The sequence below is a fragment of the Stegostoma tigrinum genome, chromosome 4 (genome assembly GCF_030684315.1).
Source record: "Stegostoma tigrinum isolate sSteTig4 chromosome 4, sSteTig4.hap1, whole genome shotgun sequence".
NCBI lineage: Eukaryota > Metazoa > Chordata > Chondrichthyes > Orectolobiformes > Stegostomatidae > Stegostoma > Stegostoma tigrinum.
The window spans coordinates 67,281,709-67,294,736 of record NC_081357.1 but is presented as its reverse complement, the minus strand read 5'-3'; the positions used below and the strand labels follow the sequence as shown (position 1 = coordinate 67,294,736).

Below are 13,028 nucleotides of genomic sequence, written 5' to 3'. Positions count from 1 at the left end.
CTGTTAGTGAATTACAGGAATACTATAGGCCCAGATGTTGCTGCCGCAGGAGAATTTCATCGCAAAACAACTAAAAATTATTTACGCAGGTGCACGGGAAATGTAGAAACTTAATTTTATATCATAAAATATATACACAAACATCCAAACAACAAACATTTTTAACATGTAGCTAAATCAAGAAACTGTGAAAAATTGCTTGTCACGCAAGACAAGTAATATGCTACTTGTGAAACAGAATATCTACTAGGTAAATTGTGATTTCTGTGAACATAAGTAACTGATGAAATCTTTTGTATTTACAGGTACAGAATTGTAAATCTTGTGTGGTTCTTTAGTCGTTTGCTTCAGTCAGCAAGTTCTCAAGCACACTACAGCCCTGTATCATACCACTCACAGGTACATGATGACCTGAAGTTTTATTATTTGTGGCTCCTTGCAAATAAGTATTCTCCAATTGGAAGAACAATGTTTTTATGTACAATTTCTAAAATGATAATCAATAATATTATGAGATTCAAGTCAAATCAAAAACTGATGGAAAACAGGCTCCAATTTCAAAATATACAACATTAGAAAAAAGTCTCATACCTATTTAATTTAAAATACAAAACACTAAAATTAATCTTGCTTTTTTTGAAAGCCAAATGGAATAAAAAAATATATATCTCAGGGCCATTGCCTGATATCATGAATATCACCACTTGTGAGGTGAAGTCTTAAATGTCTCCAGTCGGCAATTAGCTGTATAACTACACTGGTTGAGATATTTCTCATGTTACATGGCTGGCTCCAAACAATCCTCCACTTGTAACATGTGATCGAATGAACATCTTTGGGCAGTAATCAGTAATGAGAAGGTTCAAAAGAAATTAACTACAAGTTTGATTTCATGTTAAGTTTCACTTTATAACTGAAAGCATATACTTTCCTTCATAGACATGATACTGATTTGTTACCAAAATGAAAATCTACTTTCATGAGCTTTTTGGAAAGCAAAAGAAAATGAAAATCATTTATATACCACAGTGTATACAATAGAAAAGTATGAAGTTGATGAGGTTTAGAAGATATGAACAATGTTGTAAACATTACTGTAATACTGGGCTGTTAATCTTAGTTGTGAAAGCTTCCTGTTAACATGTTTCTTATTGGGAGTATTATGAACATATCAAAAGCAGTTGGGAGACAACTGCTGTGAACTGTTCCACTTGAAAACCCCAACTAAACATTGGATAGCATCTAATTAGTCTAGCTTGAACAGCACACTGTAAATAAGGATGAAGAAATGTTAATGCGCTTCAAAACCATGTAAAGTGATACCTAATCAGGCCATTCAAACATTAATAATGGCATTTTTCAAATGAATAACAAAATGCATATGTATTACGGCAGTAATCAATGCCAACATTTAATAATGAACTTTCGACATCAAATATAGATTTACGCAATAGAATGGTGAGAGTTCGTTACGAAGTGGTAACATCGGTTGGTTCCCCCCTCAACTGAGGCAGCAATCCACAAGCTGATTCTGCTGTGAACCCAATTATGCCTTTTGCTTTACTAAAATAGACTACAATGTTTATGAGACGAAACAGAAAGTACTGGAAAAGCACAGCAGGTCGGGCAGCATCTGTAGGCAGAAATCAGAGTTAATGTTTTGAGTCAAGTTCTGAGGAAGAGTCACTTGGCTTGAAAAGTTAACTCTGATTTCTCTCCAAAGACGCTACCAGACCGGCTGAGCTTTTCCAGCAATTTTTACTTTTGTCTCTGATTTACAGCATCCACAGTTCTTTTGGTTTTTACAATCTTTATGAGATATGCAGTCAGGTTTTTAATTGTATGGACTTATTCCTTTCTTTGCAAAGAATTATGTTTTATGTCAGTGTAGATACTGTCGAGTAAAAAAGTACTATTGTATTCGATTTAGTTTTCCACTAGAATTCCCTTGACTGTATTTCCTAAAAAATATCAAAGGATATACACACAATGAAACAAAGGTCCCTGCAGATGAAACATAAAAGAATTAAGGGAATGTAACTAATCACCTAAATGCAATAGCCACCCCACTTCTTTCAATCATTAGCATCACTGAAATAGCAAAATTTATGCTATGTTGTATTGTCTAGCTATTATCGTCTATCCCTCTCCCTGGCAAATGTCTGGTATTAAGTGTTTTTTTTCACAACCTTACACAGAACTTTCAATCGCAAATTTGCACCATCACACACACAATAGAAGCAGATGTAGGCAATTTGGCCCCTTGAACCTACACTGATATTCAACAGGTTAAGGCTGATCTGATTGTGTTTTGAATTCCACATTCTTATTTATTCCCAATAACTCTATCTGTCAAAAATCTCTCTTTGCCTTAAAAATATTCAATGACCCTGTCTTTCTACATCCACCTTGTCAATATGATTCAGGATTTAATACAGCTTAATCAAATCATCATTCATTCTCCTAAACTCTAATAGAAACAAGCCCAGCCTGTCCAAACAATCCTCATAAGGCAGAGATCACAAGGTGTAAAGCTGGATGAACACAGCAGGCCATGCAGCATCTTAGCAGCTTTCCTGCTCCTAAGATGCTGCTTGGCCTGCTGTGTTCATCCAGCTCTACACCTTGTTATCTCGGATTCTCCAGCATCTGCAGTTCTTATTATCTCTAATCCTCATAAGGCAACCCACTATTGAGATACAAACCTAATAACCCTCCTCTGAATTGCCTCCAATGTATTTACATTCTTCCTTAAATAAAGAGAACAAAACACATAAAGGTTAATTCATGTTTTGGTCTCACCGATGCTCATCAAACCCTATTTCCGGAGTAATTGACCATAAAAGTAACGAAGGAGAATATCATGTCCTTATTAGGTGCTGTACCTGCATAGTAACCTTTTGTGTCTAGTACACCGAACAGCCAAATACCTCTGCACCTCATGTTGTGACTCACTGGTAAAGCAGCCCCATTATTCCTGGAGTTATCACAAATGTAAATGATTTCGTCAAACTATTCAAAGTCCCTAATTTACTTGACTGACGAAATCAGGTTAAAAGGGAACACTCATCAGACATCTGTACTTAACAAGAGAATAACTACTTTTTTAAAATGAACAAATTTTCTTCAATTAACGGCAATTAGGAAATATGAATTGCTAACCTAACTCTTGATAATTTAACTGTGCCACTTTCTAATGTTTTCTTCACAAAGAGACAAAAACACAAAGACGGACATGAATACTAGGGACAGAAAAGGAAAACGAAATCAGGGAAACACAGCTCATTAGCATCATCTGGACTACAGGATTCAATCAGTTGTTTCTCTCAGTTTCTTCAAATGACTTTAGTTCTTTGTTGTTGACACAAGGTTGTTAACACACCGATGCTCTCTTTCACTCATTACTTGACTCTTCGTTATTTTGCGGTCTTTGAAAGTGTTTTATTCCTCCTTCAGCAGGGGATTTTATGAGAAAGGAGAGTGAAAGGCAGCTAGCTATTTCAGAGACTTTCCACTATCTTCACACAGAAGAGATTTTTGAGGCTCTTTTTCCAATGATTTCTCTTCGTACTCTAGGTGGGTTCTCTGCTCTACAAACCACACAGACATGCAGTGATATGGTAAGGAACCAACCAAAATGCTGATGGCAAGCAATTTTCTTTTAATTCAGAACCCATTGGCTGCATGGTGTCTGTTGTTGTTTTCACTGTTCAAGGAAAATGCAACACTGTATTTTACTCACATATTGTTTCTGTGCTCCAGCAAACATGATTTTTAAAATTGCAGCCATCTCTTTACTCAGCCTCCTGCGTTTAGAGCAGTATCTTCTTTTTTTAAGTCCACAGTCCAAAAACAAAGGAAAATAAATAAGATACGATCTTTACACTTGGATTTTCCCAGTCGTTCTTCCTGTTCAAGTGAACATTTTCAAATTTCTCCACGTTATACTCCATCTGTCAAAATTTAAACCACTCAATCAACATAGCTATATCTGGCTACAACGTCCTTGGGCCCTTTTTACAATGTACTTTCCTGCCTTGCTTTGTGTTGTTTGTGAATTTAGCTACCCTGACTTCACTCCCCTCATTCAAGTTATTGGCATAAATTGCAAGAAGTTAAAGCCTCAGCAGCAGATACCTGCAGGACTCCAATTATCACACAATGCCAACCAGACACATATATTTATGCATAATCTCTATTGTCTGCCAGCCAGCCAATCTTCTATCCATGCCAAATGTCACCCTAACACAGCAAGCTTTCATTTTCTGCAAATAACCTTTGATGCAATACCTTATCAAATGCCTTCTGAAAAACCAATTACACTTAGTTTTCCTCTTCCAGATGACATTTGATTTTCTTTATTCACAGCGCATTTTACTCCTTCAAAGAGCTCCAATAGATTAGACAAACATGACATTCCCCTGATAAAACGTTGCTGACTCTTCCTGATTACCTTGGGTTTTCTAAGTGCACAGTTATAATCCTTTGAATGATCCATTCTAATGCTTTCTCTATGTTAGCCTTCAAGCTAAACTGGTCTACAGTTTGCTGCTTCCCTCCCTTCTTGAACAGAAAAGCTATTTGGCTACTTTTCAATCCAATGGAACCGCTCCTGAATTTTGCAAAATTAATACCAATGCATTTATTAGCTCATTGTCAACTCTTTTAAGACTCTAAGATGAAGTCCATCTGGACCACAGACTTGCCAGTTGTCAGCTCCATCACATGTTTAATACCACCATTCTCAAGCTTGTAAGTTCATGAAGTTCCTTCTCTTCTTTCCACTTCATAATTTATGACTATTACTTGAATGTTTATTGCATTCCCCAAGCTAAAAGCAAAGTATTTGTGCATTTCATCTGCCATTTCTGTATGATCTGCAGGTGTCCTCATTCTCACACTCCAGAGAACCACCATCCACTTTACTTCCTATTTTCCTTTATAAATGCCTGTGGAAGATCTTACAATGTGTTTGCATATTCTTAGTTAGCGTCCACCCACAATCTAATTTCTTTATCCTGATTAACATTTTAGTCATTCTCTGACGTCCTTTATTTCTGACTTTTTTTTAATTCATTTATGGGATGAAGGTGTCACTGACCAAGACTGCATGTATTGCCCCTCCCAGAGGGCAGTTAAGAGTCAACCACATTGCTATGGTTCTGGAGTCACGTGTAAGCCAGACCCAGTCAGAATGGCAGTTTCTTTCCCTAAAGGACATTAATGAACCAAGTGGGTTTTTCAAACAATTAGCAATGATTTCAAGTTCATCATTAGACTCTTAATTCCAGAGTTTTATTGAATTCAAATTCCACCATCTGCCATGGCAGGATTTGAACCAGAATCCTCAGAATATTTCCGGGGTCTCTGGATTAATAGTCCAGCAATAATACCACTAGGCCATTGCCTCCCCAATAATCTTATCTGCCATTCATCCTTGCATAATTATGCACTTTTTCCTCAAGTTCAATGCCTTCCATAATTTCTTTAGTTAACTAAGGGGAATCTTCCCCTTAGGATTCTTTACAATAGGAACATACTTATTCTGAATATTCTGAAATGTGCCCTTAAATTTCTATTGTTCTATCCCTATCACAGTGTGCCAGTTGACTTCAGCTAACTCAGCTTTCATGTCCATATAGCCTCCCTTTAAGTTCAAAACACTAGTCTTGAACATTAGTCATCAAGACTACCCATTTCCATGTCTGGGACATTTCTTTACTTCATCCTTCTCTAAAAAGATTTGCTGGTGAAACCTCATTCACACATTTGTTACTTCGAGATTCAATTATTCCAAAGCACGCATGGCTGGCCTCCCACACTTTACCTTCCATTAACTGGAGATCATCTAAAACTCTTCTGTTCGGGTATTAACTTGCACCAAGTTCCATTCACCTTTGACCACTGTGCTCACTGACCTTCACTGGCTCCCAGTCAAGCAACTGTTGATGTTAAAAAATCCTTTGTCTTCTAAATTTCCAATCTCTTCCAGCTGCAAAACCATCTAAGATATCGGAGTTCCTATACTTTCAACCAGTTGAGCACGGACCTTTCTAATTGCTCCAGTTTTGGCAACTTTGCCTTCAGCTTCCTGAACTGGAAGCTCTGACATCTTCCCTAATCTCTCCAACTCACTTCCTTCCTTTAAGACACTACTTAAAATCCACATCGTGGACCAAGATTTTGTCACATATCTCCTTATGTGGATCATGTCATGCTTCGCTTTATGATGCTCCTGTGAAGTGCCTTTGGGTATTTTACTATGTCAAATGTACTACATAAATTAATTATTCCTGCAGACATCAAGTGAATCAATGTATATGAACATCAATATTGTGTTTCACATTTTCAGGAATGCAGATTCACACAAGTATTCACAGATCCTCTAACTGTTGAAAACCTAAGCATTATTCCAGGGCACAAGTAAGATATCTGGAGAAGTACTGTGCGCACTATTGGTCACCTTATTTCCCAGAAGATGTCTATGCATTACAAACAGTTTACTAGAGACCGTTTATGAGACTAATACTTAAAATGGGGATCAGGGTTGTCTTATGAGGAAAAGCTGAACAAATCAAGCTTAAATCTGATAGCGAAGAGTAAGAAGTGACTCGATTAAAAAAAATTCAAGATCTTGTGTGGTCTTGAGACAATTGAGGTAAGCAGGATGTTTCCTCTCATGGAGTATTTGAAACTAGGGATCACTGTTTAAAAATAAGACATTTCCCCAGTGAAAACAGAGCAAGGCAAATTTTTTTCTCACACAAGGTTATAAGATTTTGGAACTCTCCTGATATGTCAGCGGAAGCAGAGTCCAAGAACATGTTTAAGGTAGAGATAGATAGATTTTTGGTAAACAAGGGGGTAAAATATTGTTTGGGGCTAGCAGAAATGTAAATTTGAAGTTACAATCAAGTCAGCTGGAATCTTATTAAAAGCAGGTCAAGGGGTGAAGTGCCTCTCCCAGCTTCCTGTTCATCTGTCTTTGGGGTGTAGTTACACCCACAGTGCTGTTAGGAAGGGGTTTCCATAAATTTGATCCAGTGACAATGAAGGAATGGTGACATAGTTGCAAGTTAGGATAGTATGTAGTTTAGAGAGGAACTTGGAGGCATTGTCTCCATGCACCGACTGCCCTTCTCCTCCTTAGTAACAGAAGTCGTTGGGCTTGGAAGGTGCATCGTAGGATGTAGAATCATCTGCTGCAGTGCATTTTGCAGATGGTACACATTGCTGTCACTGCCTGCCGATGGTGGAGGGAGCAAATGTGGATCATGGTCGATGTGATGCCAATTAAGATGGGTGCTTTGTCCTGCATGGTATTGAGCTTCTCGAATGATGTTGCAGCTTCACTCATTCATGGAGGTGTTGAGTTTTCCTTCATTGCCTTATAGGTCATTGCAAGAGATATGGGGAGTTACTCGCCACAGAATCCTTAACCTGAGACTTATTGTTTTAGCCACGGTTCTATGATTGATCCAGTTTATTTTCTGGTCAATGGTAATCCCCAGGAATCAGATAATTGAGGATTCAGAATGGTAATACTAATTAACTTCAAGAGGAGATGGTTTTATTCTTATTGTTTGGAGATGATCATTGCTTGGTACTTGTATGGCACTTGTGTGATCCCTGCCATTTATCAGCCCAAGCCTGGATGTTGTCTAGGTCTTGCTGTATATGGACATGAGCTGCTTAGGTATCTGAGGAATACCTGAGAATCATACATTTATTTGACTCTTTGAACTATTTTACATAATTCTACTGTTCTATCGTTTTGTGTATGAAGTTGTAAAGGACTTTTGCTTGGGATTATTTTGAATAGGTTTTAACAGTCCTGAGTGCTACTTGCACTTATTAGAACGGGTGCATTGAACTGAAAGAGTAGAATTGCACTAGGATGCTCCAGGATTGTTTTTGGATTGCTCAAAATTCCTTTTTGGCTACTTGGATACGAAAAAAGAACAGATACTTTCTGTTAAAATCTTTATATCTTCGCCCATTCATTTAATAAAAATATATCCCTTTGTCCTCTTCACAACTTACTTTCCCACTCTCCTTTGGTCCCACTTTCCAGAACTTGTCCCATAGCCTTAAGGTTTCAAATGCTCATCCAGGTACTAGATATTGTTTATTTTTATATTTATAAAACAAACAATAAAGATCCAGCACTAATTTCTACGGAATGCTACTGGAGACTTCTACCACCATCCTCTTTCACCTACCATGAAACCAAATTTGGATCCAACTTGCCAGGTGACCCTGGATCCCATGAGTTTTTACCTTCCTTAACAGTGTCCCTCGTAGGACTGTATCAAAGGCTTTGCTGAAACCCATATGAATTACATCAACTGCATGACACCCATCTACACATATGATCCCCTCCTCGAAAAATTCAATCAAATTTGTTACACATGACCTCCCTTTGACAAATCCATGCTGACTATCTCCAATCAAAACTTGCCTCTCCAAGTGGAAATTCTCTCCTTCAGAATTTTTGCCAAAAATCGACCCACCACAGAGGTGGAACTCGCTAGTCTGTAATTCCTGGTTTATTTCTACCAGCCTTCTTGAAAAGTAGAACCACATTAGCTGACCTCCAGTTCTCTGGCACCTCCCCGGTGGCTATAGCCCCTGTAATTTTTTCTCTTATGTCCCACAACAGTCCCACAAACCATTCATAATCTCCTCATTCCCCATCTCAAAGTACTGAAGAACTACACAGTCCCTCTTCCAAATTCCGTACCTTCCTTCTCCACAGATGTGAAAGTACTTGTTTATCACCCTACTAATATCCTCTGGCTCCACACACAGATTTCTTCCTTGGCCTCTAATCAGCCCGACTCTTTCTCTGGTCATCCTCTTCCCCTTGATATATTCAGAGAGATTCTAGATAATTTTACATGGCTTTTTAATCATGCCTTCTCTTTGATCTCCTAATTGTTTTTTGAAGATCCATCTTGCACCTTCTAGACCCCACTAGGGCTTTCTTTGATTTGATCCCTTTGTATCTGTTAAAAACTTCACTATTTCTTCTTATTTAATCCTGATTTTTCCAAGGCGCCCAGGGTACTCTGAGCTTGTTGCTACCACATTTCTCCCTAAAGGGAACATGCTGTGCCTTACTTTTGCCAATTCCATTTTGAACCCCTGACTGTCTGTCATAAATTTCCACAGATGTAGCTGTTCCCAGAATACTTTGGTCAGATCTTGCTTTATTTCAACAAATTTTGTCTTCCCCCAATCCAAAATCCTTTTTTGCAGACCATCTGTTCCCTTTCCCATTAACAAATTTAACACTTATGATTTTGAGATGCTAAGGTTAAGATATAAGATCATGTGCCGGCAGGAGGTGTAGGGGCAGGTGCAGGACTTTCTGCTGTTGCAGGGAAACGTACCGGGGGTGGTCAGGAGTGTGGAGTGGATGAGGGAGTAGTGGAGAGAGTGGCCCTTACGAAAAGGATGATAGGGGTGGGGAGGGAAATATATCTTTGGTTGTGGGGTTGGACTGCAGGTGGCGGAAGTGGCAGAGAATGCTACATTGGACACGGAGGTAGGTGGGGTGATATGCCAGGACAAGGGGGATTCTGTGTTTGTTTATGTTGCGGGGAGGGGATGTGAGTGCAGAGGTGCAGGAAACAAAGAGATGTGATCGAGAGCGTCTTCAACCACTGAAGTGGGGAAGTTGCGGTCCTTGAAATAGGAGGACATCTGGGATATGCAGGAGTGGACCGCCCCATTTTGGCAGCAGACACGGAGGATTGTAGGTGGTAGACGTGGTGGAGAATGATATGTTGGACACGGAGGTTGTTAGGGTGATATGTGAGACAAGGGGGATTCTGTCTTTGTTTTTGCTGGGGGCCTCCACCACATCTGCTCCCAAAATGGTGTTCCACTCCCGCACACCCTAGATGTCCACCTGTTTCAAAGACTGCAACTTCCCCCCTTCAGAACTGACCTTCATCCCAGATAATTACATAAATTGCAAATAGCTGAGGATCAACACCTAATCCCTGTGGCGTCACACTCATTACATCCTGCCAACCTACAAAAAACCTATTCTCTGCTCTCTGCTTCTTTTGTCCACGGCAATGTGATACTCACCTGTGTCATGTGATACTCACCTGTGTCATGAGTTACAACAGCCTTTGACGTGGATCTTTACCAAATACCATTTGGAAATCTAAGTACAAATATCAACCAGTTCTCCTACATCCACATCACATGTTACTTCCTCAAAAAACTGCATTAGATTGGTTAAAATATTTCCTTTCTCCAAAACTATGTTGACTGTCTGATTACCCTGAACTTTCCTAAATGACTTGCTGTAACATCTTTAATAACAGTTTCTAACATTAGGCACAATGGCTCAGTGGTTAGTACTGCTACCTCACAGCACCAGCGACCTGGGTTCGATTCAACCTGACCCTCGGGTGACTGTGGGGAGTCTGCACTTTCTCCCATGATGTCCAGGGACGTGTAGGCGAGGTGGATTAACTATTGGGAATACAGTGTTGGGTTAGGGGGTGGGTCTGGGTGGAATGCTGTTGGAGGGTCAATATGGACTTGATGGGCTGAATGGCCTGTTTCCACTGCAGGGATTCTATGAGTATCCTCTGTCAAATGTTGAGCACACTGGCCATTAGTTCCCTGCTTTCTCCCTCCATTTTTGAATATCAAAGTAACATTCCCTGTCTTCCAATCTCATGGGACTTTCCTTGAATCTAGGGAATTTTGAAAATTTAAATCAATGCATCGGATTCTCTCAAGGCACTTCTTTTAAGACACAAGAATGATGTCCATCAGGATCCAGGTACTCCTCAGCCTACAGCTTCAATTTACTCAGCACTACTTTCCTGTCAATTCTGATTTTCCTGAGTTCGTCCCTCTCTTCTGTTTCCTGATTTATCACAACTTTTGGGATGTTACTTGTACCCTCTCTAGTAAAGACAGATGCAAAAGACCTGTGCAATTCATCTGCCACCGTTTTTATTTCCCATTATCAATTTGCCAGACTCAGTTTCTATAGGAACAATGCTTGCCTTGTTAACTCTTCTTTTGAAATGTACAGAAGTTCTTAATATTTCTAGCTAACCTCTCATACTCTTGTTTTTCCCTTCTTATCAACATTTTAATAATTCTTTGCATTTTTTTTTATATTCTGTCCAAGCTTCTGACATGCCACCTACCTTTGTGCAACTGTATGCTTTTTCTTTAAGTTGGATCATCTTTTTAAACTTTCTAGTTTACCACAAATGAAAGGTCTGTTGCTTGGAATTTTACTTCCTTGTTGGAATGTATCTATTAAACATATTCTCAAACATCCCCTTAAACATCTGCCACTGCATCACTGTTGACCTATCCTTTAACTCAGTCAGCCGATTCACTTTAGCTCGCTCTCCTTTCATGACCTGAACATTTGTTTTTATACAAGTTTTAAAATAAAATCTTGGCCCCGCTTCTCTTTCTCTCACATCATGTGTAAAATTCAATCATTTGATGGTCATTGCTACCTAGGGATGCCTTCATTATGAAAACATTAATCAAGCATATCTTACGGGACAATACAGGTCTGATAGAGCTTGTTCGCTGGTTGGCTTCAGAACATGCTGTTCTCAGAAACTTCTGAAAACATTCTATGAACTCCTTAAATAAAAACAGTGCTGTAGAAACTCAGCAGGTGAGCAACATCAGAGGCGAGAAAACAGGGCTAACATCCAATCTACCAACAGATTAAAATTTCCCTGATTACCATCATGCCTTTCTAACAGACACTTGTGATTTCTTCCTTTATACTGTACCCTACCATGTGGCTACTGGTAGAGGCCTGTACACCACAGAGAGATTTCTTGCCTTTATCACTTCTCATCCTGGTTTCCTGAGCTTGGGTCATCCCTCACTATTATGTTAATATAATCATTAACAAACAGAGCCACCTTTTCCTAGCTTGCTAACTTTCCTAAACGCCCTATATCCTTCAATGCTCAAGTACTAATTTATCCTAATGCCATGTCTTTGCAATGGCTATTAGATCATTCTTAATTGTTTGAGACTCAATTTCTCATCTGTTTTGTCTTGAATGCTCCATGCATCCAAATGCAGAGTCTTCCATTTTGTCTTTTAATTATTATTGTGTCCTCTAAACTTAAATGTTGATTTAGTCTTAAACATGTAGTCACTATTCCTTTCTGTCATAGCTTGTTTATCATTTCATTATTAATAACTTTCTCTCTTGTCTTGTCTCTAATCTTTGACTTACAACACCTTCCCAAATTACTGCAGCAACTTACTATCACCTCCCAACAACAATTAAATATGGGCAATGAATCCTGGCCTAGCTGACAAAGCTCACATTAAGGAAAGATAAGAAAAAGAAAGACTTTTTAATCACAGGTTATTGTAAAGCTCTAAAGTAAAAAGATATATTTTCCTGAAATGTACAAGTAAACAATTCCTTACTCAAGTTTATACACAGGTAACCAATAAACCAGACGACCATTCAGGATCAGGTTTTCTGCAGCGAAGTTCAGCAGATCAATGAAAATGTCACTCAAGTGATAACTCATAGAGACTGGGACATGACTTTCCATGCTGAAAGATAATAAAAACAAATAAAATCACTCTTCAGATGACAGGCAAGTTTTTTTAACATATCACTTAGATCTTGAACACCTCAATGTTTCTCCCCTGCTTTTAAAGTGGTTGATGAGACCAGTTTAAAAACTTTATCACTAGATGGGCAAATGTAAAATTTTCACCTTAATTCCTTAGTTAAAACACAATTAACAGAACTGATTGTTTTCAAGTGTGCAATCCAAAAAATGTTTTGTTTTAATGGTAGAAGAGCAATAAAAGTCAAATGTAAGGGTGAAAATGATCCTTTAACACTTCACAAATACTTATGTAGTTTAAATGTCAAGGCTGAAAGAAAACAGTCTGAGTGAAAATGCAGCAGAGGAAGCAAAGCACAGGGCTAAGCTGGTGCTAAAGTTCCATACATCAGAGGTTAACCTGAGGTGACAACCTGGGAG

The 13,028-nt window shown here is 38.7% G+C and overlaps 1 protein-coding gene across 2 annotated transcripts in view; it reads right to left on the bottom strand.

Moving 5' to 3' along the window:
* Positions 1-13,028, bottom strand: part of trmt11 (tRNA methyltransferase 11 homolog) — a 94,548-nt gene that overhangs the window by 51,166 nt on the left and 30,354 nt on the right. For both annotated transcript variants that reach the window (XM_059645389.1, XM_048531900.1), the window contains exon 11: positions 12,457-12,588. In XM_059645389.1, coding sequence (XP_059501372.1) covers positions 12,457-12,588 — 132 coding nt within the window. The remainder of the gene's footprint in view (positions 1-12,456; positions 12,589-13,028) is intronic.